We start from the raw sequence: 18,139 nt of genomic DNA, 5'->3' as shown, positions 1-18,139 counted from the left end.
GCCCCATCGATCCTTTCCAATGACGCGGTACTTTTGAAAACCCAGTGAGAACCAGTGCTTTAGCAAGTAGCCCAATTCCACTTCTCTGAATCTAACATTGTATTACGGGGTTGGGGTCGATTCAGGATGTCTTGATGGACTAAAACACACCTCGCACATGACACACAAAAGGAACCAGTATTAGAGCATGAGACTAATTAAAACTAGTACAAAATTTAAAAAAAAAACACAAACTATATTTTTTTCTACACTTTAAGCTCTCAGAGGAATTGACCCCAACCTTGCCTAAGCCATCAGTATTTGTAAAGTTTCCAGGGAATTGAAAAAAAGAAGATATTTGAATGAACTAGCCAGCTCTTATATAATGTTGTTTGTAGGTCCCGAGGCTGTCTGTTTTGTAAAAAAAAAAAACAACCAACAACTCATTTTTACCTGTTGACTTTCTATGCTGTTGTTTCTGTATAAATGTTCTATTGTTCAGTGCATGTTGTAACTTTGGCGTTGTGACTGGTTGTGATTCACACAGAGCCAGTACTTGTCATGTTTAAAAAAAAAAAAAAAAAGTGTCTCAATGTCCCAAGATATTTCTATTTCTTAAGAAAAGCAACATTTCCCTTGGATGACTAAAAATGAAATAAATCAGATCACTTTACATTTTGATTAGGCATTTCTGACTCTCTTACTGTTAATTGGAGGTTTTTGATGCAAACCAAAAATGGGAATATGTACTATTCAAGTTTTCTTTTTTCTTTTCTTTTTTTTGTTGAGCGGAAAGGACAATAAATGTATTATATTCTGATTAAGGAATAGGAAATTTTCATTGTCCACGTTAATAAAACAAATGTGGTTTCACTTATCTGAAGAAGGCACGACTGAGCACCGTGCTGTGACCAGTATTTATTATTCTAGTTCGAATTATTCCGGAAGATTGTTCTTCATGCACCAGCTTGAGTAAACATGTGCAGGCGAGTGTTAGATGAAGAGGAAGCTGTGGGCTGTTGGGCAGGAACAAGCTTTCAGCCTCCCCACGCGTCTCCACACCCCCCTGCATCGAGGGTTTCCCACCGCCTGCCACTGGAGAGACTGGCTTCTGCAGGGAGACAAGACTTCTCTTTAAATCCAAGTGATAAACAATATCGCCATCTAGTGGCAGTCCTCGTTGCTACAATCAGATCTAAGAGATCCATATCCATGATACAGTTCGGGTTTAAATTCGTATTTGGGTTTTAAAATTCCCTGTGGAGTTTAGCAGTTTGCCACCAACATGATAAACATTCATGCCAACACACTATTCCACTGATCCACTGGTGGCGGTAATGCTGCGAGATAAGCAGCGATATGCTTACAGAGGCAGAAAAGAAGAAGGAGACATCTTGGTGGTAAACGTGAGTCCTGTGTATCCTGTGTGTTGTGCATCAAGCAAATAGACCACAGTTACTTTGTAATTTACTCATGCGCTCTACGGTTTTTAGCTGGTAATTACAGAATCACAGGGTGAGACCGGAAGGTCCCCTTTTATTGGTGTGTTGTGAGCAACACTGTGTTTATTTACATGGGAGCAAAAATGAACTCCAAGCTAATTTCATGGTTGAATACACACTCGCCTGGGCTGTAAAAACAAATACCTTATCTATCCCTTCTGGCCATTAACATGTCCTGAACAACACCAGCTTAAATGCGTGATGCTCTCTAAATAAATAAAAAATGTGAGCCCTCAAAACACAACTTCTTTTTAATCCATTTTTGTTTAAATTTAAAAAAAAAGCAAGGAAGTTGTAACAGGTTTTTTTTTCTTGAAATATTCAAATAATCTCACGAAGCAAATTCTCCGTTTGTTCCATTCTCACCTGGCCTGGTCGTTTTCCTCTCCGTCTCCGGCACAATGCGTCTGTCCAGCAGCGAGTGCGGGCGGCTGGCACTCCACACAGACGCGGTGCCCCTCCCTCAGGTGCTGCATCCACCGGGTGTGTGGGCCCGAACTCTGCTGGCATCCGTTCGTCAGAGAGGTCAACTTAAACTGGACACAATACCTATTTTACACACAAAAACACACACATCAACCAAACTCAGACTACATATAACACATGAGGACATGTGAAAAACACTCTGTGAACTTGTTACCCTATGATGTCGCTGCTTTCGGGGATGTCTCTTTTCTTCCTGGCGTTGCCATAGCCTCCCGTGATAATCAGCGCTGGGACTGCAGAGGGAGAACATTACCCTCAATGTATGTTGCAAAACCTCATACATTTAAAATGAGCACGGGGGGGAGTGTTGATGGAAGGGTGATTCTCTGGTGTGAAACAGCCTGGCAAGCCGTGCTCATGTGATTCATCATATATATGTCCTGGTCATAAATCAAGCCACATATACAACTACAGTATGTCTGAAGACCCCCATCAGTCCCCCCTTCACTCACACAACAACATAATGGCATTCGGTTGCGGTTGTATGAATGCTTTTCAATGGAGAGAATGGGTTGTCCAAATCAGTATTTCTGCACTTCTTCCTAAACACACATTTTGCATGAGTGTGTGTGTGTGTGTGTGTGTGTGTGTGTGTGTGTGTGTGAGAGAGAGACTTCCTGTTTCATTGAATAAAAAATACCACAATCAGATGTGTAATGAGCTGTCTTCTAAGTTAATTGGATGCAAGTGTATGATTATTGTATGTTTTAACATTGCAGTGTGTCCCAGCTATTAATTCAGATGTGACCTAATCACACTTTTACCCAAGTGGCCCTTTAAGCCAGCCATCATTCATAACTTGCAGCATCACTCATCCTGTCGTCTGGTTGACAGGATAAGTAGTCCAAGATTTGTTATTTTTCCCCTCACCAAGTGGATTGTGACAGTCCCCCTCCTGGTCCCCGTACTCAGCACAGCCGGCTTGCTCCTCCACGTGGGGACAGGGTTTACCGGCGTTGAGCGGCTCCTGCAGGATCTCCCTGGTCCGCCTGCGGACCGTGGCCCTGCAGGGCTCGGCACAACCGGACCACTCGGTCCACTCACTCACCACACAGGACAGCCCTGAGGGGGGGGGAGAGACAAAACCAGTTGTGAGATGTTGATGCCACTTTAATGTCAGTCCTCCTTAATGGGATCATCTTACTATAAACACTTATTATAACAATTTCTAAAAGCAATTATATTGCTTCTGTTTGTGTTTATTGGTCTGTTTTTCCTATGTGATGAAGATACTTTAATTGAGAACTCAAACATCATCAACACTCCGTTCTGTAATGGATTCTATGGGATTTCATATTTGGTACCAGACCTGGGCAGGCGGTCTCATAGTCGTGGCAGCAGTCCAGCGTGGAGACGCAGGCCTGGTCGCAGTAGCAGGTGCCGTAGGACCGGTCGGACCTCCATCCGTCGCTGATGCATGACGGGTCCCGGCCGGAGCAACACAGACCCGTTTCCCGGCAGCCGGACTCACACGGACCGACCAGGATCAAGGACGCCAAGAGACAAAGTGGAGCGACGGAGCGGCTCCTCATCGTTATTACTCTCGGAACTATTTAACGGGTTTAATGATAACGTGACGTTACTCACCAGAGGGGAGTTTCAAAGTCCCGTCAAAGTGCTTCAAAGTCTTAATGTTATCTCCTATGATGTGTGGTCGGTGAGGTCAGCAACGGGAGTTGAAGTCGGTGAGTTGGAAGTTATTCATGTATCTCTTAAAGGGACAGTTCACCACTGGAGTGGAAGTGTTTTAGGCTCATCTACAAGTAAATCCATTAGGCAAGCTTCAGAATAGATTAATATACAACTCATAATAATTATGACAATAACTAGTTTCACAGGACTTTATTTGCTACTTCACCGAATGTATTGCTTCAGAAAAAATAAAACTATTCCCACCGTGTTTACGTGGACTCAAACTCATTTTGGCCGTCACCATCTTCGATTTTTGCAACCAGTGAACAGAAGTGACCATATTTGGACTGTGGAGGAGCGACGGGTGGATCCGACAAACACAAGCGGCAGAGCTGCATCCTTACTGCATCTGTGAAGCTGTTAACTACGTTAGCCTCCATAGTTCGAGGATGTTATATGTAAAAGTAATCTTAGCTAATTGCATTGGAACCGTGGTAGCGACATTAGCGAGGCCGTGGTAGCGACCGCCTACAAAATAGACACCACGCTGTACTGGAGAAGACTTTAAACTAGTGTTTGAGATGCTGACAATATTTACTGAGATATGAAATCAAGTTTCAAAAATCAAGGGTCATTTTCTCACCGACTTTCATGCAATCTGATGGGCTCTTTGCAACCAGAGGAGTGGCCCCCTGATGGGCAGTAGACAACAAACAGGAAAAGTAAGGTACAGAACCCCACTGGGATACATTTTCTGTAAAAATGATCATTACAATTTCATGAAAAATCCACCCTCACTTGCAAAACCACAGTGAAAAACTGTCTGTTTGGTTAGAGGCTCTCTCTCCCCCTGGTGAAGCAGCCATGCAGCTTCCCAGGCCCACGTGTGCCCCAACATGTGAAAAGACTGGATTAATGAAACTCCCATGGCTGAGGTTATTCATGCAAAAAGAACAACAGTGAGGACAGTGCAGGCTTCCACCCAGGAGCCTTGTGTCGTGTGTGTCGGGGGAGGAGATAGGAACAAAAAGAGGGGTGAGCTGAATGATTTTACTGCCCAAACTGCTCAAACTGCAACAAGCTCAAGTTTAAAATTGGGGTAAATATATCTAGACAGAGTGGAAAAAGCATTATGACAGCTGAGGATTCCTCTCCCTATGTGTGGCCCCTAACGAGCATCTAGTGCTCCAGTAAACAGACAGTCAGCACAAAATCCACACAGTTCTGTTAACATCAATTCAAATCTGTGAATTTGAAGATATTCTTTTAAAAATAATCTTCATTTCTAAAGCAGTTCTCACAACAAAATGACTTATCGTTGTCCACATTTGAACCAGGGGTCGTCTCTATGAAGTTGCACAGATTTGATCCTGAAGAGACAGAAATGGCTCAGGGTTGGATGGCTCCCCGCCAGTAAATGCTACAACAATACATGATTTTTTTTAAGACATATCCAATGGGGGAAACTTTCTGGCAAACGATCACAAACAGCTCCACACTGGATCCACATCACCTGAGCAGTAAAGCCAATATTCAGGTTTTACCACCAGATTTAAGGCACTCTGATGTGATCTGTGCTGCTGTGTTGCTCAACAAGTCACAGCAGGGCAACTTTCTTGGCAGTATTTAAACGATCCTCCTTCTCACAGCTGTGCCTTATTTCTGTAAATATATTCTGTATAAAAAGGAAATATATATTTGTTCTCACATGTTGTGAGACAAAATGCTCCACTTTAAAATGCTGTTGTTCGATTTCTTCAGGATATAACTATATTTAACATTGCTGGTTCAAGATGCAAGTATAACATCACAGGTGATCACTGTGATGGATTCGCTCTCTCAAACCAGTGAAATTAAATTCCCGATTCAAATTCGCTCTTATAATTCTGTAAATGTGGCTCACGTGCATACGCAGAAAGAACGAAACAAAAACGTGATTCACAACAAGCTGCATTCTTGGGACGTAAGTAACAATGCAGAGATTTACAGTTCACTAATCTCCTTATGTTCTCATTTAGGTAGATCTGGGAACCAAAGCATTGAACAGTGAACCAAACATGGAAACTTTATCTCACAGAGCTTTAGTCTCACTACTTCTGTAGGCCTATTACATAAAATAGTATAAATACTAGTCCTGGTAAATATGAGGCTGGATTCAGGAACAAAACGCAAATAAATGGGAATTTTGGAGTGCTGTAGATGGTCGTTATGGGGAACTAATAGAGAGTGAAATGGTGAAAAATCCACAATATGTCCCATTTAATTTCTTCACCTCAATGTGAGCACTTACAGGTTTTTACTTCTGTTTAACCCGAAGACCAACTTGTGCTTTCATGTACACATAATGCAGATATTTTACATAAATATGCCAGTTTTTCTTGTACTTATGTGTAATCATAGTATAGCCTAGTTTCACGTGTACAGCTTGTGCAAGCTGTGAACTTTTGATTATGCCCCACAAAGACTCTAAGAATCTTTAACATGGTATTTCCCTCAGTAATGGTGAAAAGGCCTACAGTCACACCTTACAACAACAGCGGTTTCATTAGGAGCTCAGGGTATTTCCTCTAATCCGGGAGGAGAGTGTTTAAATGAACCCCAGATGGAGGCCGAGGGTCACACCAGCTTGGCCTCTGCATCATTTCCACTCAGCAGGACTGAAGGAAACACCTTCATACTGGTCCTTACAATCTAGCCCGGCAGCTGTAGACTAGATCCACAATGATTTTTCTCATGGACCTCCAGATGATGCTGCTGGACGTGATCTACTTCATCCTGCGCAACTCGGTGCGCGTGGTGATGCGCCCGCGCACCAAGCCCATCGACGGCGAGCTGGTGCTGATCACCGGGGCGGGCGGCGGCCTGGGTCGACTCTTCGCTCAGCAGTTCACCAGGCACGGGGCGGAGGTGGTGCTGTGGGACGTCGACCGCGGCTCCAACGAGCGGACGGCCGAGCTGGTGCGCGAGATGGGCGGCAAGGCGCACGCCTACACGGTGGACGTGACCGACAGGGCGGACGTGTACCGCAGCGCAGACCTGGTGCGGAAGGAGCTGGGCCGGGACGTCACGATGCTGGTGAACAACGCCGGCGTGGTGGCCGGGCAGCGCATGTTAGACTGCCCCGACGAGCTGATGGAGAGGACCATGAAGGTCAACTGCCATGCCCTCTTCTGGGTGAGAAGATGTGTTGATTTCACCAATCACACACCTCAGATGAAACATGGAGGGGTATTTAGGTGTATGTCGACTCAGCACAGATAAAACCTTATTATTATTATTAATCTGCTCATCCAGAAGAATAATTTAATTTCTAGTTATGTAAGAGGGGTAAATCCTGTTCATACAACAACTCATGATGCCAAACAGAGCATTTGTGAATAACATCAGACTTTTGGGGAAATCACTGTGAATGCTCTTACCTTAATGCTGAGCCAAAAAAAACATCACTTGGTTTTACAAAGTACTACAAATTATTAAAGTATTAAAATGAAAAGTTATTGAGGTAGGGGGTGAACGGAGAGAGAGAGAAAGTGGATTTAAAGTAAACCATAAGTACTGTCTATGGTTTTTTGACCATGTTTAAGCAAACATGGACTGTTATTTTTATATCGCATTTATCTATGCAATATTTGTAGGGGTGCTGAGACTCTAAAGCACCCCTAAACACGGGCTAGACATGCCTATGTTGCCAATATATTGATCATTTGTTTGTGACCATAGAAAAGAGAAGATCCCTCCTCTGTATCAGACTTGGTAATGGATCCATAGACAAACTAGAATCTTACATGCCCAAATCTGTGCAAATATCCTTTTATAATGCAAGCATTTGGTCACAGAATGTCTTCTATGTGAAGAGGAATATTTGTGCCAATATTAATAAATACTATATCCACAGAAGACAAATCAAATTTCAATTTCAATAACTTGTCAAAGTAAAAAAAAAAGTGGAATTCTATCAAGAGTTCATATTTTATTAAAACAACATTCTGAGGCATCCTAGATTAAGTGTTTAGCAGTAAATCACACACACATATATATATATATATATATATATATATATATATATATATATATATATATATATTAATAAATCAATAAAATTACCAACATCTACATGTGAATGTTGAACACATGTAATAATTTTTTTTTAAATAAACACACACTGCTTTGATGGTGTGCCACCTTTTCCCCTTGTGATCCCTGATTAACTGTTTAATTTCTCAAATTCAAATCTGGCCCGTTTTGCTTGTCGAACACGGTCGATGATTCATGTACAGAGCTGGAAATGATGCTTGAATGTCACGATCTCTTCAGCACCAGCTGTTATACGGAGCCGGTTCCATACGACATGTGAAATGTGTTGCGTTAACACCTTTATCCCCTTCACACAATGGACCATACAGTATATTCTCACAGAAATCCTCTTAACATGAAGCCGCTCCAGCAACATAAGCTTCCTTCATATTGAGCAACATTTAAGTTGTATGAACACTGCATGGTTTGTTGCCACATTAACCTGCTGCAATCTAACACTCTGTGTGTGTGTGTGTACGTGTGTGTGTGTGTGTGTGTGTGCCTCAGACAGTGAAGGCCTTCCTCCCTCAGATGAAGGCCCAGAATCACGGACACATCGTCACCATCGCCAGCGTCCTCGGTCTCTTCAGCACAGCTTGCGTGGAGGTGAACGAGGGAGCGAAAAAAACCCCAACAAAGCATCAAATTCAAATACATATCACAAAATAAAAAGTAGCCTGAGTAGGTCTGGGATATTTCACACGGTTTTTGTCAATATTCAGTACAAGTTTTTGCTTGAGACAGGATTACTGTGCCAGTAAGTTTGCTGCAGTAGGCTTCCACGAGTCTCTGGCCCACGAGCTGCTGGCTGAGGAGGTGGACGGAGTGAAGACTACTCTGGTGTGTCCCTACATCGTCAACACAGGCATGTTTGACGGCTGCAAGATACGGTACGCCGACAAAATGTTACGTTTGTGTGCACAATTCAATTCCTATCTATGCAGCACTCAATATGGTTGTATTGATGTGGCATTCTACTGTTTTGCTGTCAAAATGCTAACACATAAGTGACCGCCCGTTTGTTCTCTGGTGCCACCAACAGGGAGGAAGTGGAACTGCTCCTCCCCCCTCTGGATCCCCAGTACTGTGTGGAGCAGGCCATGAACGCCATCCTGGTAGACCAGCCGTTAGTGTGCATTCCTCGCCTCACATACTTGCCTTTCCTCTCCAGAGCGTAAGTACAAAGCTGTATCCTCTGATTTATATATTTATGCACTTTCATTGCTTAGCAGCTGATGTTCAGTCATTTGTTCTTTTTCAGATTGTTGCCATGGGAATCCAATGTGGTTACGTATCGTTTCATGGGGTCTGACAAGTGCATGTACCCCTTCATCGACGCCAAGAAGAAACAAGCGTCTAACGGCTCCGTTATGGTTGCATAGTTGCACCTTTAATACAGCTAATAGAACCTTATGGAGTCAAAACTTTTAAATTAAAATGAGGTGTCCTTTACAAAAAGAACTGTATGGAAAGCAGTGGGCCAGGATTCAGTAAGGATGGGCTAATCATTCAGAAGTGTGTACTAGATGACGACTCAGCCAAGTGGTCATCAGCACCCCAAAAACATTCCAGTAAGAATGAAGAAGAAGTTTACACATCCTGGACGGGTCAACAGGGGAATGGGAGAGTCTTTAATATCTGCAACTTATTGTGCTGTATTATGTTTACATAAATAAAATGGATTGAAAACCACTTCTTTTATTTTCTGGGAAACTTCACAAGATATGCAAATTAGCATAAAGAGTGAAAACACTGATAAAGGCGACACTAGCAGTAAGAAATGGAGCATCAAGAACCGGTTCTCGAATGTCATTTTGATTAATTCCTTGAGATGCAATACATCATTTTTTCCATTTTCTTTTCCACTTTCCTCACTGATGTCCAAGAATAAATTCATGTTTGGGCACAAGGATAAAAACTTTATTCCTCTTTAATTTTAGCCTTGTGTCCAAATGAATCACTGAATCCGTTATGTGACGGAAATGTTCTGCAGCTAAATTCTGATAAAAGTTAAGGTGCTTTTTTATTTTCTACAACACAAACATTATCACAAGAATCAGAACGACGAGTTGTATGAGCAGAATCACCATCATTCATCAAATTTAAATGATACACAAGATAATATATGGCGAATGCATACAAAATAACGTTAAACAACGAAATTGCTTTTCAGCGGTTTTGCCACAACAGAGAAAAGTTGATAATGTTAAATTACCACAACTAGTTCCGTTATTGGCGGGTAAAGAAGGAGACAACATAACAGACGTCTTTGTTTTGTGCGTGGAAGCACATAAGTTTAATTACCATGGTGAGCGGAGAGAAGGGAGGTTTGACATATGGGAGGAAAATGGCGTATCGGGAAAAACTGACGCAACAGGGAAAACATCCCTGTTCACACACAGCAGAGACAACGTCACATTACATCACACGCTACATTTAGCCACGAATTCTTCCCGGCCCTACATGGTAATGTCAATAACACTTCACTTGTGGTTGTTGATATAAAGCACTCTAGGAAAATCAACAGAGGTTCGCCAGCTGCACCCTAGACAAAGAAGGTCCAAACCTTTTACATCGTGTTTAATGAGCGAGCTCAGCGGGGGATAAAATGTAAAAAAATACTTAAAATCAAGAACAAGAATGTCTCACAAAGAGGACCACAAGTTCTAGGTAAAACCCAACAGAATTCACAGTTATAACACTTCTTTTTTTTCTCTCTCTCCGCCAAGTAAACCCCCCAACTCCTTGACTAGGATGCAGCTACTTTTTCTACAAAGCAACAAAATAAATACTGTGTACAATTAAACAAAATTAAGGGGAGAAAGCTATTTTTTTTCCTATCAATCTTATTTAACTGTTATGGAACGGTGAATATGACAATGATGGTTTAGAGTCTACAGTGACTGAAACTTCCTGTAGCCTTCGAAAAAAATTAAGAACACAGTGTCTGAGTTTTCTCTAGTGCTTTTACAGACAACCAAACCTGATCATCTAAACAGTGCCATCCAGGGTCTGTGCCAATGTGCTTGAGTTAGCCTGTTTGAGGTGCAAGTCACCGTCCATTTCCTGCTTGCCACACCTGTGGAGAACAAATCACATATACGCCGTTAATAGTTCATCCCAAAATATGAACGTGAACCAGTGTTTAGTCATCCAAATGTACATCATTTATAAATCACACAGAAGCATTTATATGTGAGTTGAAAAAGCTCATAAAACTGTTCTGTTTACACAATAATAAGAAATAAAAGTGTGTTTTTTTTTTACATACAAAAGCAGCAAATCAACCCATGGCCATGTTGAGCGTCTGAAACAGTTACTAAGTGTTCTGCTGTCCTTTTAGAACGACATCATTTGTTTTTTTTTATTACAAACCACAGTGCCTTCTGTTTATATTCAGAAAGTGAACATTATCTCCCAAGGTTCCCTGGGAAACAGGCAGCACTTAACAATTAGCAGAGAGCACAGGTGACAAAGACGATCTTTAGAAGAAGCCATTTCATGCTGATTGAAGTGTTTACATGAGGCGTTTTATTCTGATTACTCGTGAGGATTATTAGCCGAATGAAGGGCTTATTGTAAACACCGCTGTTCGTACGTGGAGAGTTTGTACCAGCTTACCGAGAGACTGGTCCATTTCCGGTCCTTTCATTCGGCTGCTGGTCCAAGTCCGAGAGCAGCTTCAGTATATTCAATGCGGCCTGTAGAGGTGAGGTAAAGGTTATCACAGTGGCCAGGGAGATGAATACAAGAAATCCTTCATCCCATCATTAACCCTTCCCCTTAAGCCCCCGACCAATTAAGAATACCATTAAAGGGTTGATTAATAGGACATTCTGCAAACAACTACACCACTGATTTGAATGCACATTTATTTAATTTGACTGTTAAATGCTGGGTATCATGCATTGTTGTATTGTTTTGATGCAGCCAGTGGAAGAACAATCCACTCATCATTGTTATCCTTTTACTTTGTTGTTGTCATCTAGTAGTTATTTGCATAAGATACAATTAAAAAAATGTGACTTTTTCTTTTTCAACATTTAATAAAAAAAATCCTTGGCATTAGTAGTTTTAATTAGGTGTTAGCTACTTCTAGTGTTGGAATTTATCTGAGAAACATCCCTTTTAAACAACGGCATATTTGAGTTTATTGCCAAACATTTTTTTTTTTTTTTTTTACAAGATTTCATTTCAACAAATCATGATAACATAATTTCCCCTTTGCCCAATTGCCATTTTTACTGAATAAAGCTTGAATCCATAATAATGTAAATCATAATGTAAATGAATGCAACCTCTGCTTGCTAGCTGTTATTTAGCTTGGCAGGACTGTCCTGCCCCCCGGCTGCTAACAGGTAACGTTTACCAGCTTTCATCCTGCCTCCTGCAAATAAGCATGGATGATTTTTAGTAATGAAGAAAAAAAACAGGCGGACAGAAGAGTCGGAGCAGCAGCAACTTATTCAGACCATCAGGTTGAAAGTGAGAAATATACGGAAATCTATCATATTGTAGAGTAATCTGAGTCAGCAGCACAGCATCCATACCTCTCCTCTCCACACAAATACAGCAGTGAGAGTGAGTTACTGTGATTATGTGCACACTTTGCTCAGAACCGGTCTGTCAATCTGCCATTCATGATGCATACTTGGTTTTCATAGCACCCTCAATGTAACTCACCTAGTGCACGTGGCTGTTTCTTGACTTAATCCAAATGTTTAGGTGGCGTAGAATGGTAGGGAATTTTAAATTACAATATTTTTTCAGTACGCGCCATATTTGGTACCCTATTTTGAAACATAACCAGGCGCCCAGGGTGACGAGCAAAGATCAACAGAAGAAAAATACGTGTAATATCTGGAGTGTATGTCAGAAATTGTACCCATAAACACAAAGACAAAAAAAAAAGAGGTGTTAATCCAGGAGGCCATATGGGGTCGAGTAGGTCAGGGAAAAATGTCCGGCCCCATGATCCATATAGTAAAATAGCCCTGCTTTTTTTTTTTTTTTTTTTTTTAACGATTGTCTTGTCCATCCAAATACATCCAAATACTCCCACATTTTGAATTTTGGCAATAAAGTTCTCTACTCTAATAGCAAATGTAGCTCAAACACAATTCCTCACACTGCGAGTTCAGATGGAGGCATTCTAGACATAAGGTTGTTAAACAGAATTCCATTTTCTAGTTTAAAAAACCCCCAAAACTCACCATATCGTGACATGATTCTACATCTTTCCCAATCCCGTGACTGATGAGTGGAGGCAGGGAGGAGCAGTTAATCAGCGACACAAACTCATTCTTATTGTTTTTGGGAAAGTCTTTGTATTCCACCTGCAAGCAAATATGATAATAATAAGCAAATCTTCACCTTTTTTGTCTAAATCAAATGCACATACACTAACTGAACCGCAGCAGGAGAACATGCCATCAGTTACCTGCAGGTTCTGCACCGATGCAAGGAAGCTGAGCTGTTCCGAAGGCCTGGTGAGGGGTCCGTGGGGCAGTTGGTTCAGATTATTTTTGTTCTTTAGGATAGTCTCCGCAGTCATTGAGGTCCCTGCGTAAAGCAGCTCGTTGGCAATGATGGCAGTGATTGTGGCCATGCCTGGGTTTGGTGCAGGTCGATTGTAGTCCTTGGCCATGGATGCTTGGCAGACCCCGACTGCTTGAGCCACTTCAGGGACCATGGGCAGGATACCTGCAGGCAGCTGCTGGTGGCTCAAGTAAGGCATGCGGAACTCCTCCTCCTTGGAACCTTCAAACGGAAACGTTTTTTTGTTTTTAAAGCGTATTCACACAATGGAAATGCTTAAACAGTATGACTGCTAACACATATTTGAGTCCAGCAGGTCTATTGACACTTACTCATTGCCACTTCCTCTACAGAGCCAGGTTCAAAGAAGGTCACTTTACGCCCATCACCAGGTTTTTTCACTGGGGTCTAAATACATGATGGAATGAAGGTTTGTCACAGATATTAAATATTTCTTGTCTGCCATCTTTACTTGCTCTGGACTTGCTTGATAAAAAGGAGTGGCAGTACCTTTTCATCTGTTTTGAGCGCCGGTTTCGGGGGCTGAGGCTGAGGCACTTTATATCCTAAGAGGTCCAGCATTTTCTCTGCTGCATTCCTCTTGGCCACCTTCTTACTAGGTCCCATTCCCTCTGCGGTCTGGCCGCACACTGTCACCTGGACCAGGAAACATGCAGGGGAAACAGAGGGAAAAACAGAAAGGCAGAGAAATTAAGCAAACGCAGAGGAAAACGAAGACAAATGTCGCTTCAGTAAAGCTAACTGCGCTCTTCCGCTGCTGTTGGATCACCTGCATTACAAACTCCCTGCGCCGAGGTAGACCTCTCTCCGTCACCATGCTGTACTCGGGTTCCTTCTCCTTCTTGGCCTGCTGGATCTGAGCCAGGCGGCTGATGGGATTCATCCCCTGGCCGTATTCTGGGCTGGTCTGCAGCTGTTGGCGTGACAGGTCGACGATCACGCAATGAAGAGTCTCTACTGATTACTCTGATTGCAGCCGACTGGTTACATTACCTTGATGATGGATCTGGTTTTCTTTTTGATGCGTGGCAATATTTTTTCCACATTGGGTATATGGGGTAGCCTCTTCAACTCCCCCAGCACCGCTGCAGCTGCCAGCTTCTTGGCAATCTTTTTACTCTTTCCTTCGCCTTCTCCAGAGAACTCCCCGACTGTAACACGCACCACAAAACTCTTCATATGGGGAGGGCCTTCTTCCTTTAAAACCTGGGAAACAACAATGACCAATCATAATGAAGGGGAGCATTATTGTTCGATTATTAAACTGGATAACGAACTGGAATATGTCTACATAACAGTGAACTAATGTCTTTCTATGAACACTAATGAAATTAAATGTAAAATCACCTCAAAGTTGACGGGTAAGTTGCGTTTTAGTGCAATTTCAAACACTTGACTGATTTCTGATTTGTTGAGGTTCTCCTCCTCTGGCTCTCCATTCATCTGTCAAGAGCAGAACGTAGATTAAGCGGGGGGGGGCACACGGGCTCTCGACCACTATTTCATGCTCAGTGTGCACTTCTTCTCTCACCACTGGCAACTGTTGTAACATTGGCTCCTTGTGCAGCACTTTCAAGGCCTTGGCGGCAGCATCGTGTTTGGCCAACTGCCGCGTGCGTCCCTTCCCAATAAACTGCTGGCCTCCGATAGTAAGCTCCATATGATATATCATTGGTCCCACAGGAGGAAATGGGTAATAGTACCTGGACACAAAACAAATCAGCAAGTGTTACTGGGTTTTCCATCTCAAAAACAAACAAGAAATTATTCAAAATCAGGTCAGATATGGGGAAATGTCTGCTTTTCTAACTTCCAAGTAAAGCAAACTCACTGTTGCATAGAGCGCTGGTAAGGTCCCGGAGCCCGGACGTTGTAGTTGAAGTTTGGTGGTCTCATCCCCGGATATGGGTCGATGGGTTTATACATAGGCTTTTTACCAAGCTTCATACATAGTGCATTTAACTCCATGGTATGTGTCATGCCATCTACTGCAGAGCCAAAACAAAGAAACCCAACAAACCAAAGATTAAACTACATGTGAGAAAACAGTAAACAAACATAAGAAAGAGATTGGACAGAGTCAGTGGGAGGAGCCCGCCTGGGTTCTTGCCTGTATTGCGAGGCGTCCTCACGGTGGGCTTAGGAAGTGTCGTCTCAGCGAGGGCGGATGCAGCAGCGGAATGCTGGGCTTTCTTGATGCTGGTCCCCTCTGCCTCCCAGTACTGATCTCCCATTGTGAGCCTAACTGAGAAAATCTGACAGACGCAGGAGACAGAAAACACAATATTTACCATCACTCGCATGAATTTGTGACAAAACACAACAGCATCGTTTTTGACTCTCAAAGTACCTTGGAGTGAGCTGGTCCTTGCTCACAAAGCAGCTTATACTCAGGTTGAATCTTGTTGAAACGGGCTAACTCATTCACCAAACACATGGGGGTCTTCTCTTTAGGGTTTGCCATGTTTGATACTGTGACAAAACAAAAACAAGATCCAAAACACTAAATAATACAATACAAAAAAAAACAAAAGGGTTGCTTCAAATACACAGAGAGTCTGAGAAAGACTCGATAAACCTGCAAACAAATATCATACGATCCTAAATATTTCAAATGCAGTGACTCTGGCATACAGAGCACTTTATACTTTTGCAACAATCAAAAACCCATCTGTCCAAATCCAAACCTGTGGTGGTATTGTAGGGAGTGGCTGAGCCCGCAGGGAGAGCGGAGCTCCTGATTGGCTGGCTGGCACTCTCCGAGGGTAGGGTGCCTGAGGCACAGGGGATGCTGTAGCCAGGCTGTGGCTGCCCCAGCTGCAGTGGGGCAGAGGCAGCAGGCATGGGACTCGCCGGACACTGAAACTGGACCTGGGACATCTTCGTTGTTCGTGCTTAGTCAATCGTAGGTCGGGGTTAAGATAAGAACTTTGTAGTGCAGCAATGGTGAATGCCAAAGGAGGAGGAACTGTTGATTGAGGAGGTCTGAATGTAAGCGCTACCTGGAAAGTGAGGATAGAAGATAAGTAAATGTGTCCATTTCTACATATGGAGGAAATTATGACATTTTAAATGGATCTAAGAACATTGTCTGTCACAGATAGGGAACCCTCCAGCACCCAATGTGCAAGATAAAGAGTAATCCCTGGGCATGCTGCCTATCACAGGCCTGTCAAACAAACAAATCACATTCACGTCTATGAACACTTTCGTTTCCAAATCACTGAACCTACTTGTGTTTGGATTGTGGGAGTAAATCCATGCACAGATGGGGAGAAAACACTAAATCTACACAGAAAGCCCCCCAGCTCGCAAACCCGATCCGCTAAATGGCTTTTTTGCTGTGAGGCAACACAGCTAACTGAGCTTCACAGGCAGCTTTTACACCCTCAGATTCAACTTTAAACCTGGAAACGGATACATTTATCACCTTTAAATTATTGTTAAAATGAAAACAACCCTAAGTCTAGTTCTCTCATATGAACAACAAATACATAATCTGTATAATAAACATCCAAATGAATGTTTCTGTTGTGTCGTGTCTGCACTTTTGTTAATGGTATGAAAAAAACAAACAAATAATATTTCCGTCACTAGTATTTGTGCAAAATTTGCATGTGACATTTCACATTAATGAATTTGCAGGACAAGATGTGAATTCTGGTAGCTGACTAGCCTTCACAAATATGTATGCATCTGAGCATTCACAGCATCAGAGGAGGTCTCAGAATACTGGATGTCACCCAGCATGCCAACATTAAAGAGCCAACAACAATGGAGCACAACCAAACAATGTAAAGTGACTTAACAAGAGCAAAACCGACGTCAACCACCACTGCCAGCTTCATTTAAATCACTATTCTGCGGTAAATTCAAGCCACTCTGGTTGTCAGTAAAAACTTTCTAATCGTGTTCTCATGCAGATGCACATTTGGAGAAGTATTGATAAATTCTGGGTGTTGTTAGGCACTTGAACGCATCGCTGCGACTTCATTCATTCAGATAAAATCCTATGCACTGATTTAAACATGCTAATAAAAAAATTGGACAACATTAACCAACTTGTTCATAAACAAAAAGTCAACTTAAACATTTTCTTGACACAAAAATAAGAAGAAAATTAAGCTAGCTTAGCTGTTTTTCCAATAAGGAGCTTGCACAAAGGCATAGACGTGGCTGTTTCTCACATCACTTGGGTTATATGCTGCATTAAGAGTTGAGCATATAGATGCATCAAGCAGACATTACTGCCAGTAGGACGGTCACAGCTTTAAATTAAATCAGGCCGACGGGGTGTCTTTCCCAGAGGAGCACGTTAGCCGCCTAGCTTCCTGGCTACAGTGACAGGGTTGGACTTAACAACCTCTGTAGCAGAAATATCCACGACATTAAGCTGCATGGCTGCAGCAGCGGTGTCTCCCAGACGATGCAACTGTCATCTCGTTAGCACCAGTACTTGACACTAGCTTATGAGCTAATTAAACGTATCGTAATGATTCCTGGGGAGCCGGTGAAATTGCTCGCTAGCTGACGTTAGCTTAAACCCCCGACCCTCGACAAGTTGCTGCCAAAAAATAAACCTCACCTCGCCGTTCCTTTTGTTCAGTTTCTAAGTTACTCCATAGCACACGTTGGTTTACTAGCGTTTGCTTTTGTTAGTGGTCAGTTTCAAGAGGCGGTCTGTGTTGTTTTTATATCAAAATGCGGGCGGTGAGGAGGTGGACATTGGGAGAACAGGGCAAACACTAAAGAGAATGGCCCGATCTTGATACTCTCTTCAGGAAGTGACATCACGGAGAGGAAGTACTTCCAAAATAATGCAGGGTTTACTGGAGAGGCATCACGAATTTCACAAGTGCACCTGGGCCAGCAAAAAAAAAAGAAAAAAAGAAGCAGCACAAAGTAAC

General features: G+C 42.5%; 3 protein-coding genes across 4 annotated transcripts; 1 reads left to right on the top strand and 2 right to left on the bottom strand.

Annotated features, from left to right (window-relative positions):
* Positions 1–409: 409 nt before the first annotated feature.
* LOC311022914 (somatomedin-B and thrombospondin type-1 domain-containing protein) lies at positions 410–3,553 on the bottom strand. Its single transcript, XM_084024531.1, has 5 exons — positions 3,277–3,553; positions 2,838–3,029; positions 2,122–2,200; positions 1,848–2,030; positions 410–1,090 (listed from the first exon to the last, which is right to left on the bottom strand). The coding sequence occupies exons 1-5, from the start codon at positions 3,497–3,499 to the stop codon at positions 973–975; spliced, it is 795 nt and encodes a 264-aa protein (XP_083880657.1). The 5' UTR covers positions 3,500–3,553; the 3' UTR covers positions 410–972.
* A 2,767-nt stretch (positions 3,554–6,320) lies between these two features.
* rdh20 (retinol dehydrogenase 20) lies at positions 6,321–9,358 on the top strand (the record flags this gene model as incomplete). The annotated part of the gene is made up of 5 exons (XM_084029880.1): positions 6,321–6,773; positions 8,181–8,279; positions 8,418–8,563; positions 8,716–8,847; positions 8,935–9,358. 5 exons carry the CDS (start codon positions 6,321–6,323, stop codon positions 9,053–9,055), a joined length of 951 nt encoding a protein of 316 aa, XP_083886006.1. The 3' UTR covers positions 9,056–9,358.
* A 1,046-nt stretch (positions 9,359–10,404) lies between these two features.
* On the bottom strand, positions 10,405–18,020 carry stau1 (staufen double-stranded RNA binding protein 1). Of its 2 annotated transcripts, none has more exons than XM_084021015.1 (15): positions 17,818–18,020; positions 15,920–16,234; positions 15,583–15,704; positions 15,343–15,487; positions 15,064–15,220; positions 14,764–14,935; positions 14,580–14,675; positions 14,226–14,438; positions 14,002–14,145; positions 13,722–13,868; positions 13,544–13,619; positions 13,114–13,433; positions 12,887–13,009; positions 11,295–11,374; positions 10,405–10,752 (listed from the first exon to the last, which is right to left on the bottom strand). In XM_084021015.1, the coding sequence occupies exons 2-15, from the start codon at positions 16,110–16,112 to the stop codon at positions 10,665–10,667; spliced, it is 2,076 nt and encodes a 691-aa protein (XP_083877141.1). In that variant the 5' UTR covers positions 16,113–16,234; positions 17,818–18,020; the 3' UTR covers positions 10,405–10,664. The 2 variants fall into 2 exon arrangements, with proteins under 2 accessions (XP_083877141.1, XP_083877142.1); XM_084021016.1 differs by having other exon boundaries at positions 15,064–15,217.
* Positions 18,021–18,139: the final 119 nt, after the last annotated feature.

Source organism: Eutrigla gurnardus (assembly GCF_963514095.1).
Source record: "Eutrigla gurnardus genome assembly, chromosome: 2".
NCBI lineage: Eukaryota > Metazoa > Chordata > Actinopteri > Perciformes > Triglidae > Eutrigla > Eutrigla gurnardus.
The sequence above is the reverse complement of the archived record's forward strand: the minus strand, read 5'-3'. Positions and strand labels throughout refer to the sequence as shown.

What these genes read in the sequence shown, in the direction of transcription:
- LOC311022914 (XM_084024531.1), bottom strand. Translation starts at nt 3,499, where the DNA reads ATGAGGAGCCGCTCCGTCGCTCCACTTTGTCTCTTGGCGTCCTTGATC. An exon ending in CTATGAGACCGCCTGCCCAG is followed by an intron (nt 3,030 to 3,276) that starts GTCTGGTACCAA and finishes CCCCCCCCTCAG; the next exon opens with GGCTGTCCTGTGTGGTGAGT. An exon ending in GGACTGTCACAATCCACTTG is followed by an intron (nt 2,201 to 2,837) that starts GTGAGGGGAAAA and finishes CTCCCTCTGCAG; the next exon opens with TCCCAGCGCTGATTATCACG.
- stau1 (XM_084021015.1), bottom strand. Translation starts at nt 16,112, where the DNA reads ATGTCCCAGGTCCAGTTTCAGTGTCCGGCGAGTCCCATGCCTGCTGCC. An exon ending in CGCTCAAAACAGATGAAAAG is followed by an intron (nt 13,620 to 13,721) that starts GTACTGCCACTC and finishes TCATGTATTTAG; the next exon opens with ACCCCAGTGAAAAAACCTGG. An exon ending in CATCGGTGCAGAACCTGCAG is followed by an intron (nt 13,010 to 13,113) that starts GTAACTGATGGC and finishes ATTTGCTTGCAG; the next exon opens with GTGGAATACAAAGACTTTCC.